Source organism: Salvia hispanica, chromosome 2 (genome assembly GCF_029641045.1).
Source record: "Salvia hispanica isolate PSC_SH4W2 chromosome 2, Shi_PSC_v1, whole genome shotgun sequence".
NCBI lineage: Eukaryota > Viridiplantae > Streptophyta > Magnoliopsida > Lamiales > Lamiaceae > Salvia > Salvia hispanica.
In genome coordinates this window covers 2,502,847-2,523,962 of record NC_142693.1, presented here as the reverse complement: position 1 = coordinate 2,523,962, position 21,116 = coordinate 2,502,847, and the positions used below count along the sequence as shown (strand labels likewise).

At 39.3% G+C, this 21,116-nt stretch overlaps 4 protein-coding genes across 20 annotated transcripts; 2 read left to right on the top strand and 2 right to left on the bottom strand.

Moving 5' to 3' along the window:
* The first annotated feature begins 1,372 nt into the window (after window positions 1–1,372).
* Window positions 1,373–7,773, top strand: LOC125220281 (putative disease resistance protein RGA1). The gene is made up of 4 exons (XM_048122440.1): window positions 1,373–1,492; window positions 2,322–6,371; window positions 6,466–7,274; window positions 7,448–7,773. The coding sequence occupies exon 2, from the start codon at window positions 2,340–2,342 to the stop codon at window positions 5,655–5,657; it is 3,318 nt and encodes a 1,105-aa protein (XP_047978397.1). The 5' UTR covers window positions 1,373–1,492; window positions 2,322–2,339; the 3' UTR covers window positions 5,658–6,371; window positions 6,466–7,274; window positions 7,448–7,773.
* A 653-nt stretch (window positions 7,774–8,426) lies between these two features.
* On the top strand, window positions 8,427–12,210 carry LOC125220256 (putative disease resistance protein RGA4). 2 transcript variants are annotated; one of them, XM_048122426.2, is made up of 3 exons: window positions 8,427–9,737; window positions 9,822–11,869; window positions 12,057–12,210. In XM_048122426.2, exons 1-2 carry the CDS (start codon window positions 8,474–8,476, stop codon window positions 11,855–11,857), a joined length of 3,300 nt encoding a protein of 1,099 aa, XP_047978383.1. In that variant the 5' UTR covers window positions 8,427–8,473; the 3' UTR covers window positions 11,858–11,869; window positions 12,057–12,210. The 2 variants fall into 2 exon arrangements, with proteins under 2 accessions (XP_047978383.1, XP_047978372.1); XM_048122415.2 differs by having other exon boundaries at window positions 8,427–11,869.
* Window positions 12,211–13,383: 1,173 nt separating this feature from the next.
* Window positions 13,384–14,001, bottom strand: LOC148931382 (uncharacterized). The gene has a single exon (XM_089064024.1). The coding sequence runs from the start codon at window positions 13,999–14,001 to the stop codon at window positions 13,384–13,386; it is 618 nt and encodes a 205-aa protein (XP_088920150.1).
* A 1,835-nt stretch (window positions 14,002–15,836) lies between these two features.
* Window positions 15,837–21,096, bottom strand: LOC125220379 (putative disease resistance protein RGA1). 16 transcript variants are annotated; one of them, XM_089065513.1, is made up of 7 exons: window positions 19,534–21,096; window positions 19,277–19,400; window positions 18,971–19,064; window positions 17,761–17,829; window positions 17,084–17,652; window positions 16,830–16,921; window positions 15,837–16,718 (listed from the first exon to the last, which is right to left on the bottom strand). In XM_089065513.1, the coding sequence occupies exon 1, from the start codon at window positions 21,094–21,096 to the stop codon at window positions 19,546–19,548; it is 1,551 nt and encodes a 516-aa protein (XP_088921639.1). In that variant the 3' UTR covers window positions 15,837–16,718; window positions 16,830–16,921; window positions 17,084–17,652; window positions 17,761–17,829; window positions 18,971–19,064; window positions 19,277–19,400; window positions 19,534–19,545. The 16 variants fall into 16 exon arrangements, with proteins under 16 accessions (XP_088921639.1, XP_088921637.1, XP_088921638.1 ...); XM_089065511.1 differs by having other exon boundaries at window positions 16,830–17,652; XM_089065512.1 differs by having other exon boundaries at window positions 15,837–16,921.
* Window positions 21,097–21,116: the final 20 nt, after the last annotated feature.

Genomic DNA, 21,116 nt, shown 5'->3' with positions numbered 1-21,116 from the left:
TGTGCTAATGAATTGAGGTCTAAAATCTTGTAAATCTTAATGTTACCCAGCTCTGCTGGCTGTATATTTTTTACCTTGTGCTGTCTACCTTTTTTCTTTATTGCTTTCTTTCAAGAAACTAGGATTTGATGTGAATTAACTAGTATTCTTGCATTTGTGAAATTGTATCTTGGACTCGATAAAAGATATATTTCTTAAGCATAGGTCGAGATTGAATTTAAGAACAGGGCTAGTACAGAGTCGAAAAAGAAGATCCGCACCAACTCCGAGACGTGCCTTGGTCTTCACATCAAGCACTCCATGACCTCACTATCTTTGATTATTTCTAGTGTTCCCATATTTTGGATGATTGGTTGGTTTATATGTTGTTCCCACATGAATTTTGTCAACTTTAATGGATCCTTGCCTCTAGTCCTTTTCTATGAGTTTTCATGTGAATTGCAATGTATTGATGCATCTATTGTAGTGAATAATTTGTCTTTTCTTAATGTCTCTTTTACTTAGAGAATGATTGATAACATAGATTAGGAATTCATCTAGTAAAAACAAAATAGTAATATTTGATCATGGACTTTTTATGCTCACTAGATGTTAGGATAATTGAAATGGACTAAGATTATGGGTTTAGATGATATTTTGTTTAAATTATGTTAAGCATGTTCAAAGCTTGGCTAAAGAAAATCATTACTCTCTCTAGAAACGACATGTTAAGAATGACTTTCCCTCAAGTGTTTTCATAATTTTTATGTGTTTGATTTTACTTTATTTATGTGGATAGAATAATGTTGCTAATATGAGAGGAACTTTTGATGAATTTATTTTTGTGGACACTTCAAAATGAAAAAAAGAAATTGTTTATAGTGAACGGATGAATGGAGTACTAATCAACAATCATGACTAGGATCATGGGTGGTGGATTATTATGTAGTAGTAGTTGGAAAAGAGGATCTTACACATTAAATTCTCCTTTATTTCTTCAATTAAAAATGCAAGTTATCATACTATAGGACAATTATTTTACTATAAAATATAAAAGTAGGATTTATATTTGCTAACTTTTCGCTAATTTTTGTTTCACATTTTTTAAATTATGGACGAAGAGTTTATTGATTAGGTAATTAGGATCATGGATGTGGAATATTAGTTGGAAAAGAGGATCTTTCCCATTAAATTCTCCTTTATTTCTCAATTAAAAATGCAAGTTATCATACTATAGGACAGTTATTTTTCTACAAAAAAAATTGACCACTACTAGTAGTTGTTAGAACTGTGGGTCCTCGTCGAACAAGAGAACAACTTATAAACTAAACAATGACTAATTTAAGGTCAATAATATAATTTTAAATTACCAACTAGCTTTAGCATTTCAATAATTGAAGCTCTGCTGAGATAATCTTGTTTTGCTACTTCAAATTCAACTTCTCAATATTTGAAATTGATCAAAGTGATTGAGAGAGCAATTTCACTACCAAACGATTGAATTCTGCAGCAAGTAAGTATTTCATTTTCCATTTTCTGTTGATGGATTGCCCTTTCTTATTTATGTGTTGTGTGTTTTCTCTAATTTCATAGTACTATATACTCCGTCCGTCCCAATAAATATGAAACGTTTGATTTTCGGCATAAGATTTTATGTAGTGTTGTTTTGTGAGTTAAAGAAGAGAGAGTAAAGTAAGAGAGAGAGAAAAGTAGAGATAAAGTTATTTCTATTTTAAGAAACGTTTCATTTTTAATGGGACAACCTAAAAAGGAAAACGTTTCATTTCTAGTGGGACAACCTAAAAAGGAAAACGTTTCATTTCTCGTGGGACAGAGGGAGTACTTAGATTTCAAATCAACTACTATTATGTGTTCTATACAGCCGTTTGATTCTAACCAGCATAAATCCTATTTAGTTGTTTTATCACATCTTTTAGAATTGTGTAGATGGTCATACTAAAGTACAAATTCATTTGTCAAATGATTGTTCATGATGAGAATGAAGAACCCAATTTCCTTTTATTGTTATTTCCTTCATTAAATATTTACAGTATTTCATATAGATTATTCAAACTAATACCAACATCTCATTGCATCCAACCCAAATTGCTTATAATTATTGCTAATCAAGAATTGCGCCAAGCTCACAAATTAATTAACAGATAATTTAAGAAAAATGAAATTTAAAGAATTTTGACTATAAATCCTTAGTTGTTTATATGTGAGCCCAAATATGATTGTAAAGGAAAATTGGTGCCATAATGTAGAAGAGAGAAGAGAGTAGAGAGTAGTGTTTGTATATCATCCACAAGTTTACAAGCATTCTTACAATCATTTTATAGATCTCTCTTTGTAAAGCCATGGAAGGAGTGTCTTCAGCTGCCATCGAAGTTCTTATCCAAAACCTGATCAACCTTTTCAAGGACGAGTACTCTCTATTTCGGGGTCTCGGTGAAGATGCCCAGCAGCTGCAGAGGACTCTGGGGATGATTCAAGCCTACATGAAAGACGCTGAGAAGAAATCCATCACCCAAGATTCTGTCAGGATCTGGTTGAGGGAGCTTGAAGCCGTGGCTTTCGATGCTGACAATGTCTTGGACGAACTCAACTATCAACTTCTCCACAAAAAAGTAAAGAAAATGAGGACATTTAAAGCCAAGGATAAGGTTCTATCATGTTTCTCATCCTTTAATGGCATTTTGCATTGGCGTGATGTGGTTCACACAATCAAACAAATCAATGCTACTTTTGAGTGTATGAACAAAAGGGCAACAGAGCTTGGCCTTCAAAGCATAGTTGCGAGTGCACCTGCGGCTGTTGCTCATACTTCCATTGAGACGGATTCGTTCAGTCTTGATCCAATCTTTGTTGGAAGAGATGATGATGTGCCTAAACTAGTTGACGTGCTCACCCACATCCAGGATAATCGGATCTTTTCCATGGTTGTTGTGGTCGGAATGGGGGGTATGGGGAAAACTACCTTGACTAGGAAAGTCTTTAATCATGAAAGCTTAAAGTCTCGATTCGGATCACTTATTTGGGTTCATGTTTCTCAAACATTTGATCCCATTATTCTTTTCAAAAAAATCCTTTCAGCATTAACTTCAAATATTGGTGATGGAGTTGAGAGCAGGGAACTTATCTTGAAAAGGCTTCAAGAAGTTCTCAAGTCTAATACTTATCTTCTTGTTCTTGATGATGTATGGAATGAAGATATTTCAAAATGGGAAGACTTTACAAACTCCATAATGGGAGTTACTTCAACGAACGGAAATGGCATTATCATTACAACCAGGAGTGAAAAAGCTGCTTCTATTGTTAACCCATTTCATATTCATCATTTGAGTAACTTATCAAATGAAGACTGTTGGTCAATAATCAAAGCCAAAACTTTTGATGAAAATGGAGAAGTGCCATCAGGATTCGAGATGATTGGAAGGAAGATTGCTAAAAGATGTCAGGGTTTGCCCTTAGCTGCCAATGTAGTTGGAGGAGTGCTTCGCGGAAAGTCCGTAGAAGAATGGTGCCTCATCAATGAAAATTGGCTTTCAAATGTTGAAGAAGGTGAAATTATCTCAAAAATATTGAAATTGAGCTTTGATCACCTCTCTTCACCATCGCTCAAGAAGTGCTTCACGTTTTGTTCGGTTTTCCCCAAAGGGTGGGAAATCAAGAAGCAGGAGTTGATTGAACTATGGATGGCGGAAGGGTTTCTTCAACCAAGTCGAAGAGATGACATGGAGTCTGTGGGCAACATGTTATTTAATATGCTTCTTCAAAATTCTTTGTTGCAAGTTGCTAAGAAAGATGATTATGGAAATATTTTGGAGTGTGTGATGCATGATCTTGTGCATGATCTTGCATCTTTTGTCTTAACCAATAATGCTGACGACATTACTCCAGTTCAATACATGTTTCTCAACGAAGAATTAAGTCCTATTTCAAAAAGAGTGGCCAAGCATTTGCGTACATTATTCTTGGAAGGTGGAACTTTTGGTACTATATTCTCAGACTTTGAATGTTTGCATAATCTAACTCTTTCTGGTGATTATAAAGAGCTGCCCAATTCAATCAGGAAGTTGGTAAATTTGAGGAATTTGAATATTTCAAATACAAAAATTGTAAACTCGCCGAAGTGGATTGGTGAACTCCATCACTTGCAAACATTAAGAGCATGCTGGAACTTAGAGAAACTGCCAAGTACATTGAAGTACATGTTTAACTTAAGGCATCTTCATATCGGTCCTAATACAAAGTTGGCAGCGGAGATTGGGAGATTAACTAGTCTCCAAACACTGCCTTACTTTACAGTAGGCAAAGAGAAGGGCTACCAAATTGGAGAGCTAGGAAGTTTGAAGAATCTAAAAGGAACACTAGAGATTCGTAACCTGGAGATGGTGCGTGATAGGGAAGAGGCTCTGAAAGCAAATATATTTCAGAAACCAAAGTTATTTGATTTGGTGTTTGTATGGAGTGATGATAGAGAAGATGAAAGAAATGATGAGAGTGTGTTGGAAGGCCTCCAACCTCATTCAAATCTGAAAAAGTTGGAGATTCAAGGATTCAAAGGCATAAGGTTTCCAACGTGGGCTGAGAAGATGGCAGTACGTGATGGGCCTCAAGGATCTTGGGTACCACTTGATAACTTGATTGAGTTAAAACTCTTTGGGTGCTCAGAAATTGAGGAAATCCCAACACTGGAGCACTTGCCTAATCTCAAGTCTCTTTCTTTGAAAGAACTGAAGAAGGTGAAGTTGATAAATGTTTCTTTAAATCATTTAACATCACTCGAAATAAATGATTTAGAGACACTGGAATGTCTGCCAGAATGGATATTTAATAACAATCAGAATCTCTCAGATTTGCAGATACACAACTGTCCTGTGTTGAGAGAATTACCAGATGGCTTGGACACCCTTAATTCTTTGGAGATTTTGTATATTTTGAGTTGTGAGAATCTGAAGTCTATTGGGAATCCAAGTGGTGGAGCACGGCAATCCCAAGGGATCCTTCATACACTGATTATTGGAGGGTGCGTAGAGCTGACGGAACTGCCGTGTCAAATGATAGAGTCATGGGCCCCTACAATCTTATTTCTCATTTTGATAGAATTAAAGAGCCTAAAGAATCTACCAATGCTAATTGACTGTCTAGCCAAATCATCTACTCGTCTCTTTGCATTGATGATCACAGGTGTTCCGAAATTGATGGGTGCTAGTAGTGGTAGTGTTGAGAGTTGGGATCTTAGCAGCTTGATAACATTATACATAGACGTGAGTGTGGGATGGTCAAGAGAGGATAGTGATGGCATTGCAGAGACTGTGGAAGGGATGCTGCAAAGATGCTGCAACTCACTTGCATGGTTAACTTTGAAGGGGGTGGAAAATTGGGAGTGGCTGCCCCAATCAATTCAAAATCTCACTCGTCTTTGGAATTTAACGCTAGAGAATATATTGATAGAAGAATTACCCCAATGGTTGGGGAACTTCTCATCTCTTAGAGAGTTATATCTATATAGTTGCAATAAGTTGAAGTGTCTGCCCTCTGTGGATGCAATGAAGCACCTCACTGAATTAGAAGTGTTAGATATTAGAGATTGCCCGGAACTACGTATTGATTTGGAGTGGCGCAACCACCATCACCATGTACAAATCATGGTCGATGACCAACCTGTATGATGCTGTAGCAACTAGCAATTAAGTATTATTTCTTTTCATACCTCTGTTTATATATCTCCTGCGGTTTTACATATATTTCCAAAACTACCAAATTTTTTTAAGTAAGAACCATCAAATCTTAGATAAATCAATTGAGAAATATTGATGGTATATGATTTTTGGCGTTATAGTATAGTTTGTGTGAAAGATGTTTCTGTAAAATTTTTTGTTTGTGATGTGTACCTTTTTCTTCATTGTCTTCTTTCATCAAACGTTGCTAATATATGAAAATCATAAATGTACTATACTATTAACTGGAAAATTAGCTTTTGCAGTGCTAAATGTACATATGCAGTAAGTCATTCTCTTGTGCTTTATTTCACTTGCTCTGTAATGAAGGCAGGTGTTACATTTATGACTATACAACTCGAATAATAGATTCCGATTCATCTCTATATATTTCTGTTTTCTGTTACATTTATGTTTGCTTGGACAATTAGGTGTTTTCTGACACTCAGTAGCTGCCCAGAATGTGAAGAACTCCCGACACTGGGACACTTGCCAAATCTCAAATCTCTTAGTTTGAGGAGATTGAGCAATGTGAGGTCGACAAATTCTTCATTCAACGGGACTGCGAACAGCAAAGGAGTCATCTTTCCCGCACTTGAAAGTATCTTACTGTCGAATATGGCTGTCTTGAACGAGTGGAAAATAGAACTTTCCAATGAAGTGAAGGTATTTCCTCGCCTTAAGTCCTTAAAAATGTATCACTGTTACAATTTGGAATGTCTGCCAGACTTGTTATTCCATAACACCCTTCATCTATCAGAGTTGGATATAAGGCATTGCTCCAAGTTGAGAGAATTACCAGATGGTCTACACGCCCTCAATCATTTGGAGCAGATGATCATTAGAGGCTGTTGAGAGCTGACGAAAATGGTTGAGCCATTTCCAAGTGGTGGGGGGAGTTTAAGTTCCCTCCGTAGTTTGGAGATTCGTGATTGCCAAGAGCTGACAAAAATAGTGGAGCCATCAGCGCCTTCGCTCACCAAAGTGTGTGTGGTGGATCTAAGTAGTGTTCAAAACCTACCCAAGTTTCTTGATTGCTTGGCCGAATCACCTTTGCTAGAACAACTGACTGTTGTTAGTGTCCCTGAAGTCACCGTGTCCACTTCTAGTGTCGAAATCTGGCCATTTCACAGCTTGAAAAAATTGGAGATAGGCGTTAGCATGCAGTGGTCAGAAGAGAATCCCGAGGTCATTAAAGTGAGAGTTGATGGCATATTGAAAAACTGCCACTCACTTTGTGAGCTATCTTTGACAGGTCTAGAAATGTGGGATTCTTTGCCAGACTCAATGCAACATTTCAATGCTCTTTACAGTTTAGAGTTGGAGAATTTTGGAGTAAAAGCATTGCCTAAATGGTTTGGAGGGCTCTCATCTCTAAAAAGGTTGTGCCTAACAGATTTTACAAACTTGAGGAGTCTGTATCCCTCAATGCAGAGCCTCACCAAATTACAGGAGTTGCACATTCGCGATTGTCCACTGATACGGATTGAATCTGAGAGGCACAAGATCTTGAATCGCAGCACCAATATCTACGTTAATGGTCACAAGCTTTAAATCTGTTGCTCAATTGTAAGTGTAATCTTCCCTTGTTTATTCATACAAAAAGTTTACTATTAATATCATCAAGGTATTGATTCTACATCAGGCTCAGTGTGCTTTTTGGAAGTCTTTTGTAGTTAAATCATCCAATCTTAGATAAATCAATTTAGAAATATTGATAATATATGGTTTTGTTGTTATAGGTACAGTTTGGGTGACCTCAGAACTTCAACAGGGCAGATGCAGTTGGCGTCATCATTGTCGGTGTCCCAAGTTACCAACGTGCTAATGAATTGAGGTCTGGAATCTTCTAAATCTTAATGCTCTGTAAATATTTTACCTTGTGCTGTGCACCTTTTTCTTTCATGAAACTTTGCTAATATATGAGAATCATAAATGAGCCATACTAAAAACAGGAAAAGTAGCTTTGGCAGTGCTAAATCATCCTTCCTCTTGTGCTTTCTTTCACTTGTATCCCCAATGAAGGCAGACTATAAAAATCGAATAATAGATTTGGATTCATTATTTATATATTTCTATTTTCTGGTTGTGACAACGGTATGTGTGGTCGGACCATAAGGTGTTTAGCACTTTTGAAGTTCGAACAAGAAGTGCGTGCACCAGGAATAAGACGTTGACACGTCAAGGCTCGTTGAAGATGTGTTTCGTAGAGAAGTTACTTCATTGGAATGAAAAGTTATCCTCGATCCGCCCAGCACGCTTTAGTCGAACAAAGTTAGACGCGCTTAAGTTTATGATTTAATGTATTCCATAATGGTCTTTTTCTAAAAATTCTATCTATTTATAATAATTGTATTCTTGCAATTCATATTTAATGTCAAATTTTATAGTACTAAAACAAAGACTTCACTTGCCTTGTGCCGACTCTAAGCGCACTGCTGAAAGTAATGAAATTCCACAACCTATACATATTTATTTAGTTTGTTTTATAAATATTAGATTGCTAATCTATATTAAGTAATGATGTATTTAGAAGCACAAGTAAATAGTCATTCTTAGTAAAATGAAATTTTACTTGCATCTGTCAGCATAAGAATATACCAACGTTAGGATAAGATTGCTCACCTTTATATTCCAAACCAATCATGCAAAAGGGTGGGCCACAATTGATTATTGATCAGTGAGAATTATAATACAGGATAGAAAATATTAGCACATCATCCACAAGTTTACAGACATTCTTCATTTCTATCTCTCTCTTCAAAACCATGGAAGGAGTGTCTTCATCATCCATTGAAGTTCTTCTCCAAAACCTCATCAACCTTTTTAGTGAAGAGTACTCTTTACTTCGAAGTTTCGATGAAGATGCCCAGCAGCTGCAGAGGACATTGGGGATGATTCAAGCCTACTTGAATGATGCTGAGAAGAAATCCATCACCCAAGATGCCGTCAAGCTATGGTTGAGGGAGCTTGAAGCCGTGGCTTTCGATGCTGACAATATCTTGGATGAACTCAGCTATCATCTTCTCCACAAAAAAGTGAAGAAAATGAAATCATCCAAGGATAAGGTACTATCATGCTTCTCATCCTTTAATGGCATTTTGCGTCGGCGTAATATGGCTCACACAATCAAACAAATCAATGCTAATTTTGAGTCTATGAACAAAAGAGCAACAGATCTTGGCATTCAAAGCATGGTTGTGAATGCACCTGCTGCCGCTGTTGATCATACTACCGTCGAGACAGATTCGTTCAGTCTTGATCCAATCTTCATTGGAAGAGATGACGATCTGCCTAAACTAGTTGACATGCTCACTCAGACAAACCCGGTGGAAGAGAAACGGGTGTTCTCAAGCCTTGCTCTAGTGGGAATGGGGGGTATGGGGAAAACTACGTTGACTAGAAAAGTCTTTAATCATGAAAGGGTAAAGGCTCGATTCGGATCACTAATTTGGATTCATGTTTCTCAAACTTTTGATGCAATTAGTCTTTTCAACAAAATACTTTATAAGGTGACTAAAAAGGCTAGTGATGGAGTTGAGAACAGAGATGGTATTATGGAAAAGCTTCAAGCAGCTCTCAAGGTTAGAGTTGAGAGCAGAGATGATATCCTAGAAAAGCTTCAAGAAGCTCTCAAGGGTAAAACTTTTCTCCTTGTTCTTGATGATGTATGGAATGATGATGTTTCGAAATGGGAAGACTTTATAAACTCCATATTGGGAGTTACTTCTACTAATGGAAATGGCATTATCATCACCACCAGGAGTGAAAAAGTTGCTTCTATTGTTAACCCATTTCATATTCATCATTTGAATGGCTTATCAGATGAAGATTGTTGGTCCATAATCAAGGCCAAAACTTTTCACAAAAATGGTGGAGTTCCATCAGGATTTGAGATGATTGGAAGAAAGATTGCAAAAAGATGTCAAGGTTTGCTGTTAGCTGCCAATGTAGTCGGGGGTGTGCTTCGTGGTAAATCCGAAGAAGAGTTGCGCTTCATCAATGAAAATTGGCTTTCAGATGGCGAAGGAGGTGAAAGTATCTCTAAAATATTGAAATTGAGCTTTGATCACCTGTCTTCACCATCGCTCAAAAAGTGCTTCACCTTTTGTTCAGTTTTCCCCAAAGGTCGGGCAATCATGAAGGAGGAGTTGATTGAACTATGGATGGCAGAAGGGTTTCTTCAACCAAGCCGACGAGATGACATGGAGTCTGTGGGTAACATGTTTTTTAATGTGCTTCTACATAACTCTTTGTTGCAAGTTCAACGGACAAATAATTATGGAGGTGTTTGGAATTATGGAATGCATGATCTTGTGCATGATCTTGCATCTTCAGTCTTATCCAATATTGCACATGACAGTAATCCTGTTCGATACATGTTTCTCAAAGAAGAATCAAGTTCTATTCCAAAAAAAGTGGCCAGACATTTGTGTACATTATTCTTGGAAGGTGGAACTTCTGGTACTATATTCTCAAACTTTGAATGTCTGCATAATCTGACTCTTTCTGGTGATTATAAAGAGTTGCCCAATTCAATTAGGGAGTTGGTACATTTGAGAAATCTGAATATTTATGATACAGAAATTGTAAACTTGCCGAAATGGATTGATAAACTCCATCACTTGCAAACATTAAGAGCATGCTGGAAGTTAGAGAATCTGCCTAGTACGTTGAAGTATATGTTTAACTTAAGGCATCTTTATATCGGTTATAATACAAAGTTTTCGGCAGAAATTGGGAGATTAACTAGTCTCCAAACACTACCTTACTTCATAGTAGGCAAAGAGAAGGGCTACCAAATTGAAGAGCTCGGAAGTTTGACGAATCTTAAAGGAAGGCTAAAGATTCGTAATCTGGAGGAGGTGCATGGTAAAGAAGATGCTCAAAAAGCAAATATATTTCAGAAACCAAAGTTATTTGATTTGACGTATACATGGAGTGATGGTAGAGAAGATGGAACAAATGATGAGAGTGTATTGGAAGGTCTCCAACCTCATTCAAATCTGAAAAAGTTGGAGATATCAGGATTCAAAGGCATACGATTTCCAACGTGGGTTGAGAAGATGGCAGTACGTGATGGGCCTCAAGGATCTTGGGTACCACTTGATAACTTGATTGAAATAAATCTCTTTAGGTGCTCAGAAATTGTGGAAATCCCAACGCTGGAGCACTTGCATAATCTCAAGTCTCTTCATTTGAAAAGATTGAATAAGGTGAGGTTCATAAATGCCTCATTCAATCATTTAACATCACTCCAAATAGAAGAGTTAGATAGATTGGAATGTCTGCCAGAAAGGGTATTCAGTGACAATCAGAATCTCTCATCTTTGGATATTATAAATTGTCGTGTGTTGAGAGAATTACCAGATGGCGTAGACACCCTCAATCATCTGGAGTACTTGTATATTTGGGATTGTGAAAATCTGAAGTCGATTGGGAATCCAAGTGGTGGAGCACGGCAATCACAAGGGATCCTTCGTTGGCTGAGCATTAAAAGGTGTGGAGAGCTGACTGAATTGCCGTGCCAAATGCTAGAGTCGTGGGCGCCTACAGTTGAGGATCTTAAATTGGAAGGACTAGGGAGGCTAAAGAATCTACCAACGCTAATTGACTGTCTCGCTAAATCATCTACTCGTCTCAGAGAATTGACATTCAAAGGTGTTCCTAAATTGATGGCTGCCAATAGTGGTACTGATAGTGTTGAGAGCTGGGATCTTAGCAACTTGAAAGAATTAGATATAGATGTGAGTGTTGAATGGTCAAGAGAGGATAGTGTTGGCATTGCAGAGACCGTGGAAAGGATGCTGCAAAGATGTTGCAACTCACTTACATGGTTAGAAGTGAAATGGGTGGAAAATTGGGAGTGGCTTCCCCAATCAATTCAACATCTCACTCTTCTTAATTGGTTAAAGTTGGAGAATATAGGAGTAGAAGAATTGCCCCAATGGTTGGGGAACCTCTCATCTCTAGAAAGGCTACATCTATGGAATTGCAATAAGTTGAAGCGCCTGCCCTCTGTGGATGCATTGAATCACCTCACTAAATTAGAAAATTTATATATTAGAGGTTGCCCAGAACTATGTATTGATTCAGAGTGGCGCAACCACCATCCCCATCTCAAATTCGAGGTCGAAGGCCAACCTGTTTGAATGTTGTTGCAAGTAAGTATCATTTTTTTCATACCCAAGCAATGGATATCTCTCTCTATTTTTTATATATTGCCTGAGGTTTTACATTTATTTCCAAAACTAATAAATTTGAAAATTTTAATATAAACTTATCCAATCATGAATCATATATAAATCAATTGAGAAATATTGCTAATATATGATTTTTGTTGTTATATAGGTATGGTTTATGCGAACTCAGGACTTAATAAGACAGATGGGGTCCGCATCATCGTTGTCGTCGTCGGTGTCCCAGTTACCTACGTGCTAAGGAATTGAGGTCTGAAATCTTCTAAATGTTAATGTTACCCAGCTCTGCTGGTTTGTGTTGTGCACCTTTTTCTTCATTGTTCATTGTTTTCTTTCATAAAACTTTGATAATATAGAGAATCAATCGTGGATGAGACTAATAGGTCCTTGACCTATCGAGCCTGCGCACCACGATTTGAACGAACAAACAGAGGAAAAGATAAACCCTGGTTGAGGTGCTAGGGGGCGATTTCCGCCAAAACCGGGAATGAGAACAAGTAATTAACTTTATTTCTCAATGAATAAAAAAGTACATATACCTCTAATTTGTAGAATACCAACTAGGCTCAGTAAAATAAAGATTGCATAAAAATAGCTAACTAAAATATAAGATATGTTAAATCAAGTAATATTAAAAGATATGGAGAAACTTGGGGAACAAGACATAAGGAATCTTGTCGGACAAGGCATGAGGTCCCTATCAGAGACGCGCTAACTTCATTGTAGGGATCAGACCACTCGGGATTCGCTAATTACCGGGACCTCTTTTATTGATTGGTTCTGAGATGGCTAATCTCAGAGGTACAAGCCAAATACAACTGTGGTATCATTACACACTAAGTACAATGTTACAAACAGAAACCCCAGACTAAGCTTAAGAACTCCTTAGTTCTTGAGAGTCCATCTTTTCTGGTTGTACCTGCACACTTAGTAGCTGGATTAGTCACACAAGAGATTGATCCCGAAGGATCTAAACACAAAAGAGACTAAGTCAGAGAATCGGGCCACAAGTGGCTCAGGTCACAGCAATGACTGCACTAGGCCTCAGACCTCCCCAATCCTCACAGCAAGTCACAAAGGAGAGCACCGTTGAACGAACTCAAACCAGAGATCAGTGGAACCCTAGATCTCACCGGCCAACGCACACCACGGCTGTCTCACACGCGGACTCACCCACACAACCCCAGAACACAACCAAGAACACAAGACCCCTCACCACACACTCCAAGCACTTCGGGATTGGTCACAGACTTAAAGACCAAACCCTAGAAAGAGAAGGAAACCGAAGAAGTTGCCTAACATTCAATCTACACCGGTAGAACTCTTAGGAACTGAGAATCATCGGTGGAACTGAAAGCTCGAAGGAGAACTCCGGCTAGGTTCGCCGGAATCTTAGAGAGAAGGGAGAGAGAAGAAGACGGTTTCTGGAACAAGAGAGAGAGAGAGTATCGAATACAGAGAAGACTAACCGGTCTCTCTCACTTAACAAACACAACACTCATCCAACGGCTGTGAGCCATGATCCGCGTGGAGAAAAAAAATGGGCTATGACTGCGTTGGATGACACCCTGATCAAGCATTTCCTTCACCTGCTTCTCAATTTCATTCTTCTGGAAATAAGGATATCGGTATGGTCGAACATTTATCGGCTTTGAGTTTGGGAAAAGGTGTATGCGATGATCAAACTGTCTGGCCGGTGGAAGGCCACTTGGCAATTGAAAAACTTCCTCATGCTCCTGCAATACCGCGCTGATCGCCTGTGGGAGGTCGTCCGGAAAGATCACTGTTGTGGACTTTGAATCCTGCTGAAGAGAGAGCTGGACTACCTCATATAGTTCGAAAAAAGAGGCCTTCGAAACCAACGAGGCCAGCGAATGGAGGGAGATCTGCCGCGGGGGCTGCGCCATGCCAGTGAGGACCACCCGTTCGTCACCCCGGACAAACTCCATCGACTTGTTGAGAAAATCGGTAGTCACACGACCCAACGACTCCAGCCACTCCATACCCAAAACTACATCAAGGCCGTGAATCGGCAATATATGAAGGTCTACATGGAACAATGTTCCTTGCATATTAAACGTGGTGGCCTTAGACATGTGGGAACACAATAACGATTCATCATTCCCCACATAAACACGGAACGACTTCACTGCTGTAAGAGGCAATTGGAGTTTCTCCGCCACTCATGGGTGGAGGAAATCATGGGAGCTGCCCGTATCCACCAAGATCTGTACGCTTTCAGCACCAATTGTGCCTACCAAAATAATGGACTTCGAACGCCGTCTCCCGTCAATAGTGTGCATGTAAGAAAGGTCGGATGTGATCACCTCATCGTTAATCGGGGGGTCACCTTCCTCGACTGGATCATCCTCATCATCCTCAACACCCACATAAGCTAGGAAGCGATGCTTGCACACATGGCCCGCAACCCATTTTTCCGGGCAATAGTAGCAGAGGTCCAGCCGCCTTCATTCCGCTTTCTCAGCGGCGGAGAGCCAAATAATCGATGTCTTAGAGCCCTCTGGTCGCGGTGGTGGCGGTCCCTGGCGGACCTGGGTAGCCGGCGATGCCTGGCTAGGACCCGATGGAGTGGTAAAAATGGCCCCAGGACGAGAGTCGCGTTGCTGCCACGGTCTGCGGCTCGCGCTGGGCGCTGGCTGCGCCAAGTCCCGGTGACACCCTGCGATCTGTACCGCCAAGGTGAAAGCTGCCGCCGGGGTCAGCGGTTGATGGAGAAGCACCTCGTCTTGCACAGGTTGTTTTAGTCCAGCTACATACAAATCCAATAACACATGATCAAGTAACCCAATGGCATTGTTTTGCAATTTCTCAAAGGCCAATTGATATTAAGAAACAGTACCTGTTTGATGGAGCTTTTTGATCAAGCCAATATGACTCGTATAGCACTGAGGGTTGAACCGTCGACGAACGTCATCCAAGAAGTCAAACCACGTAATATGCTCGTGACTGGAGCAGTAATTCCAAATCCAGTCGGCAACCACGGGGTCTAAAAGAGCGATGACGTAGTGCAAGCACTGGTTTTCCGGTGTGCCAATGTGGTCAAAATAAAATTGGATGCCCCGAATCCAATTATTCACCTTTGTGCCATCGAAACAAGGAGGCTTCATTTTGACACCCGAACGAGAGTGAGGATCCTGAAAATTGTGGCTACCGGTATGGCGGATGTCGGGGGGACCCAAACACGACAATGGGTTAACCATATGAGGCCGGCGCAACAGTGGGCGATTCGGAACGCGATTGATGCTCAAGTCTTGCTGATACTGCGGCAATCTCGTTGTCATGGTCGTGGATTCAGAAAACCCCATTCCCGGCACAGTCTGAGGCACCGTTGAGGAGAAAAAAGCGCCTATGGTGTGTGGCAGAGTAGACACCAATCCGAAAGAGGGTGTCGGTGTCGACGAGAAACCAGATGGAATCGGAACAGATTGGCTGACTGTCGGTGTCGGCGTATAGGTGAAGATTGGCATAGGGGCCGAACTAAGGGTGGATAGCTGAGTGCCGAACGGAGGGGCTGGTGGCGGCCACCCTGGAAACATTTCCAGGGGCTCGCTCACATCCATTCGTGAACGAATTACGCTGACCGCGTCAGATGCTCTAACTGTAACATAATCGCCGACAACGGCGGTTGAGTGACCACCAGTGATGACGTCGTCGAGTGTGGTGCTGATGGTGTCCGTCCTGCTCGCCGCAGATTTGCCTGAAGCCATCGCACACGGTAGGGAGTATGAGAACTGGTAGAAAGCACCAGATGATGCGATGCGAGATCGTATCGGGAATCCGATGACGGTAAAGGCCAAGGGGGTGGTTCGTTCGCAGAGGTCCTCTCCGTCGAACAGCCGCCGTCCGCTAGGTTTTCTGCGTCAAAGGAGGGATAACTTGCAAGGAAAGAAAATATGCGATAGATAAAAGATAGGTAAATTATGATTTATTGATATTTCGTCAATGCACAGAATCCCTATATATACTAAGGACCCTAGGTTTGGTTCGACTCGATCAATTCCGGGAAAGAACCAACAAGAAAACCCGAAATGGAGCTTATAATTACGCTCGACCCAATAAGCAAAAATAATAAAATAGTTTAAGCAAAAATACTAAATAATATTCCCAAAACTCTAAATAATCAAAAAAAGTGCTAAATATATTCAGCAAACTTCGTAGGCTTCTTCCTCTGCCTAACCGGATACCTTCGACTCTGTTCCTCCTCTTCCGACGTGGATAACTCTGACTTCTCCTCATTGCTGGGCTCCTCGCTGCCATCGTCTCTCACAAGTGGATCCTCTCGTGGGGTTGTAGGTAATGTACCCGTATCAGTATATGTCACAATGTGATATAAGAGTATATGAATGTAACACTCTGCTTCTCCGCCTGTTTCCATCTTTCAATGTGATATATACAATGCTTATTTCTGCCCTTTGCGAAAAAGGGCGAATAGGGGAGGCTAAGGATTTGATGGTGCAAATGGTGAACAATGAGTTGAGAAAGGAATAACAGTTGATATAAAAGTTTATCAGAATCAGGCGAGCTGCTGTTGAATCCATATCAGGATTCCGTGTTTCATTTCTGTGTGACTGATTGCTAACAAAAGTGAACAGAAGCCAAACGCGTCTCAAGAGCAGGAGAGAGGATCTCGTTTCTTCCATGGCAGAGGGAAACACGTGATGCCCTGAAACCAAGAAAGTGAAGGACCAACTCCAAGATGGAGGGTGGAGATACATAAAAGGTACTGCATCTGCTCTATGATGACGCCCACTGCATCTGCTCTATTGAAGTTCTGAGGTCACCCAAACTGTACCTATAACAACAAAAATCATAAGATTGGATGATTTAACTACAAAAGACTTGCAAAAAGCACATTGAATCCTGATGTAAAGTTGAATCTACTTATATTTTGGACATGATTCACCTTCTTGTTCTTGAAAAAGAAATTTATAATAAAATCTAACTGACGTTAGCTTCGACATGAAACAAGAAAAACTAACTTGGCTCTTCATCACCCTGTGACAGGAATGCAAGTCATGGTAGTCAACAATTCTAGAAATGTCAAATACAAATCTCCCATGATAGTTATTAAACATATTATTAAGGATGTAAATCAATACCTTGATGATATTAATAGTGAACTTTTTGTACGAATAAACAAGGGAAGATTATACTTACAATTGAGCAACAGATCTAAAGCTTGTGACCATTAACGTAGATATTGGTGCTGCGATTCAAGATCTTGTGCCTCTCAGAGTCAATCCGTAACTGTGGACAGTCGCGAATGTGCAACTCCTGTAATTTGGTGAGGCACTGCATTGAAGGAAGACTCTTCAAGTTTGTAAAATCTGATAGGCACAACCTTTTTAGAGATGAGAGCCCTCCAAACCATTTAGGCAATGCTTTTACTCCAACATCAAACAAACTGTACCTATAACAATAAAATCATTTACTACTATTAATATATTTCAATTAATTTATCTATGATTGGATGGTTCTATGTTAAAATTTTTACAATTTGGTAGTTTTTGAAATACATGCAAAACCGCAGGCAAGTTTTTGCTCCAAAATTGCTCTCGCACATCTCTGTTTCCTAACATAACTTGCAAGATACATACAAATCTACTCCACGGAAATTGTGAGATATCTTACTAGCTGATCAAAGCATTCTCCCGTAATCATACCCAAAAATCCATCACAGCCTACAATGATACACGTTATAGGGAGCTAATCTCACGAAAGCATGCCTACAAAACAGGATATTAGTATGTGAATACCTCCAAATACAGAGACTGCCAATAATATCTTCACATTAGACTCAAAATATTGCATCCTAATCAGGAAAGAAGCATTACCATATAATGCATCTCCTTTCTCCGCTCGATCAATCTCTGAAAGCAGCTTCACTTTCCGCCTCGTCTGTTCTGGAAATTGTTCAAAATTTACTGAGAAGACTACTTCATGGTTGAACCATACTAAGAAAAACAATAATGATTAAAATCATCAAACACATGGTATTCCACTAATTCCTACAACGAATCAAATCAATACCCCCAAATTTTCCACCAAAAACCACACTATCAAAAACAGAGGAAAAAAATACAATATAATTTCAAACGAAATGAAAAATTAACCGAGGAAAATCTACTCGTAGTTGATTGATTAGTTTGTTGATGGAAGCATCACACTAATCGGAATACTTATGGCGAGCGTGAGAGGGTTGGGGGATGCAAGGCACAAGCAAGAGTTCCTTATTCCCCGTCTTTTATAGTACTCCTTAGAAAGTTACAGCATGTAGTTTTAGTATGGCTCATTTATAATTCTCTATGATTTTCATTTATTAACATTGAAGAAAAAGGTGCACGGCACAAAGAAACAAATTTACAGAAGTAACCGTGAAATACACACAAACTGTACCTATAACAACAAAAATCATATACTATTGATTCATCTAAGATTGGTTCTATCTTAAAATTTTTACAACTTGGTGGTTCTAGAAATACATGTAAAACCTTCAATCATCAATACAATCAACCTTCATTCCTATGTGCTAACAATAAATCAAGAAAACTAAGATTCAAAAAGTATATATGTTCAGACGGGGGTGTGATCAATTGCTAACTTTCTTAAGTTGCTAACTTGCTAACTCATCAACGCAATGTATTAAAAATGTCAACACGGTCACGTTAAAATGTCAACACATGATTTTGTTGATCTTTAATATAATGTGTTGATATTATGTGTTGATATTTTAATGTGACCGTGTTGACATTTTTAATACACTGGATTGATGAGTTAGCAGAGTTAGCAACTTAAATAGTTAGCAATATAACGCACCCCTGTTCAGACGTCTCTTTAACACAATTCCTTGCAAATAAATATGATTAAATTCATCATGCAACATTACTCCTCCAATGATTCAAAAAAATATTCATCCACATAAACTGGTCTAATACATTTAGCGCGTCTCATCAAAATTTTATGAGAGAAAACAATGAAGAAAAAGGTGCACAACACAAACCAGCAGAGCTGGGTAAGATTAACATGTAGTAGAAGATTTAAGACCTCAATTCCTTAGCGCGTTGGTAACTGGGACGCCAGCGATGATGGCGACGACCCCACCTGTCTTACTGAAGTCATGAGTTCGCATAAACTATACCTATATAACAACAAAAGTCATTTATTACCAATATTTCTCAATTGATTTATCCATGATTCATAATTGCATAGTTTTATAATAAAATTTTCAAATTTAGTACTAGTTCTGAAATACAGGTAAAACTGCAGGCGATGTATAAAAAACAGAGAGCAGTCCATAGCTTCAATAAACTCTAGTTCTGAAACGGAATATGAAAAGAATATGATACTTACTTGCAACAACATTTAAACGGTGTTGCGCCACTCTGAATCGCTAGGTAGTTCCGGGCAATCTATAATCTCTTGAGTTAGGCACTTCAACGCAACCAAGAAGGGTAGACGCTTCAATTTGTTGCATCTACATAGAGATAAACATGTTAGATTGGACGGTTCTATCTTAAATCCGCAGGCGATCTACGAAAACAGAGAGCAGTACACAGATTCAATAAATTATTTTTTGAAACGGAATATGAAAAGAAAATGATACTTACTTGCAACAACATTCAAATGGGTTGCCCATCAACCTCGACTTCCAGGTGGGGATGGTGGTTGCGCCACTCCGAATCAATGCATAGTTCCGGGCAATCACTAATATATATACTTTCTAATTTGGTGAGGTGATTCAGTGCATCCACATAGGGCAGACGCTTCAACTTGTTGCAACTAAATAAAATTAAGCTTTTTAGAGATGAGAGGTTTCCCAACCATTGGAGCAATTCTTCTACTCCTATATTCTCTAACACTAACATATTAAGGGCAGTGAGATGTTGAATTGATTGGGGCATCCACCCCCAATTTTCCATCCCTTTCAATTCTAACCTGGCAAGTGAATTGCAACATCCACGCAACATCCTTTCCACAGTCTCTGCAATGCCAACACTATCCTCTATTGACCATTCTACACTCACATCTATCAGTAATGCTCTCAAGCTGCTAAGATCCCAACTCTCAACACTACCAATACTAGCAGCCATCAATTTAGGAACACCTAAAATCTTCAAATATGTGAGACGAGTAAATGATTTAGCGAGGCAGTCAATTAGCATTGGTAGATTCTTTAAGCTCCTTAATCCTTCCAAAACAATTTCATCAATCGTAGAAGTCCACGACTCTAGCATTTCACACGGCAATTCCACCAGCTCTCTGCAGTTTTCAATGATCAGCGCACGAAGAATCCCCTGTGATTGTCTTGCTCCGCCACTTGGATTCCCAATCGACTTCAGATTTTCACAATCCCGAATATACAACAACAACAGAGAATTGAGGGTGTCCAAGCCATCTGGTAATTCTCTCAACACACCACAGTTTGTAATTTCCAAAATTGAGAGATTCTGATTGTTAAGGAATAACCATTCTGGCAGACATTCCAATCTATCTAACTCTTTTATTTCGAGAGACATTAAATGATTGAAGCATTCATTTATGAGCCTCACCTTCTTCAATCCTTTCAAAGAAAGAGACTTGAGATTAAGCAAGTGCTCCAGCCTTGGGATTTCCTCGATTTCTGAGCACCCAATGAGTTTTATTTCAATCAAGTTGTCAAGTGGTACCCAAGATCCTTGAGGCCCATCACGTACGGCCATCTTCTCAGCCCATGTTGGAAATCTTATGCCTTTGAATCTTGAAATCTTCAACTTTTTCAGATTTGAATGAGGTTGGAGGCCTTCCAATACACTCTCATCATTCGTTTCATCTTCTCTACCATCACTCCATGTAAACGCCAAATCAAATAAGTTTAGTTTCTGAAATATATCTGCTTTCATAGCCTCTTCCTTATCAAGCACCATCTCCAGATCTTGAATCTCTAGTGATCCTTTGAGATTCTTCAAACTTCCAAGCTCTTCAATTTGGAAGCCCTTCTCTTTGCCTACTGTGAAGTAAGGGAGTGTACGAAGACTAGTTAATCTCCCAATCTCCGCCGGTAACTTTGTATGAGAATAGATATGAAGATGCCTTAAGTTAAACATATACTTCAACGTACTTGGCACATTCTTTAACTCCCAGCATGCTCTTAATGTTTGCAAGTGATGGAATTTACCAATCCATTTCGGCATGTTTACAATTTGTGTGCCAT

Coding starts and splice junctions, on each gene's coding strand:
- LOC125220379 (XM_089065515.1), bottom strand. CDS start 21,096: ATGCCGAAATGGATTGGTAAATTCCATCACTTGCAAACATTAAGAGCA.
- LOC148931382 (XM_089064024.1), bottom strand. CDS start 14,001: ATGTCTAAGGCCACCACGTTTAATATGCAAGGAACATTGTTCCATGTA.
- LOC125220281 (XM_048122440.1), top strand. CDS start 2,340: ATGGAAGGAGTGTCTTCAGCTGCCATCGAAGTTCTTATCCAAAACCTG.
- LOC125220256 (XM_048122415.2), top strand. CDS start 8,474: ATGGAAGGAGTGTCTTCATCATCCATTGAAGTTCTTCTCCAAAACCTC.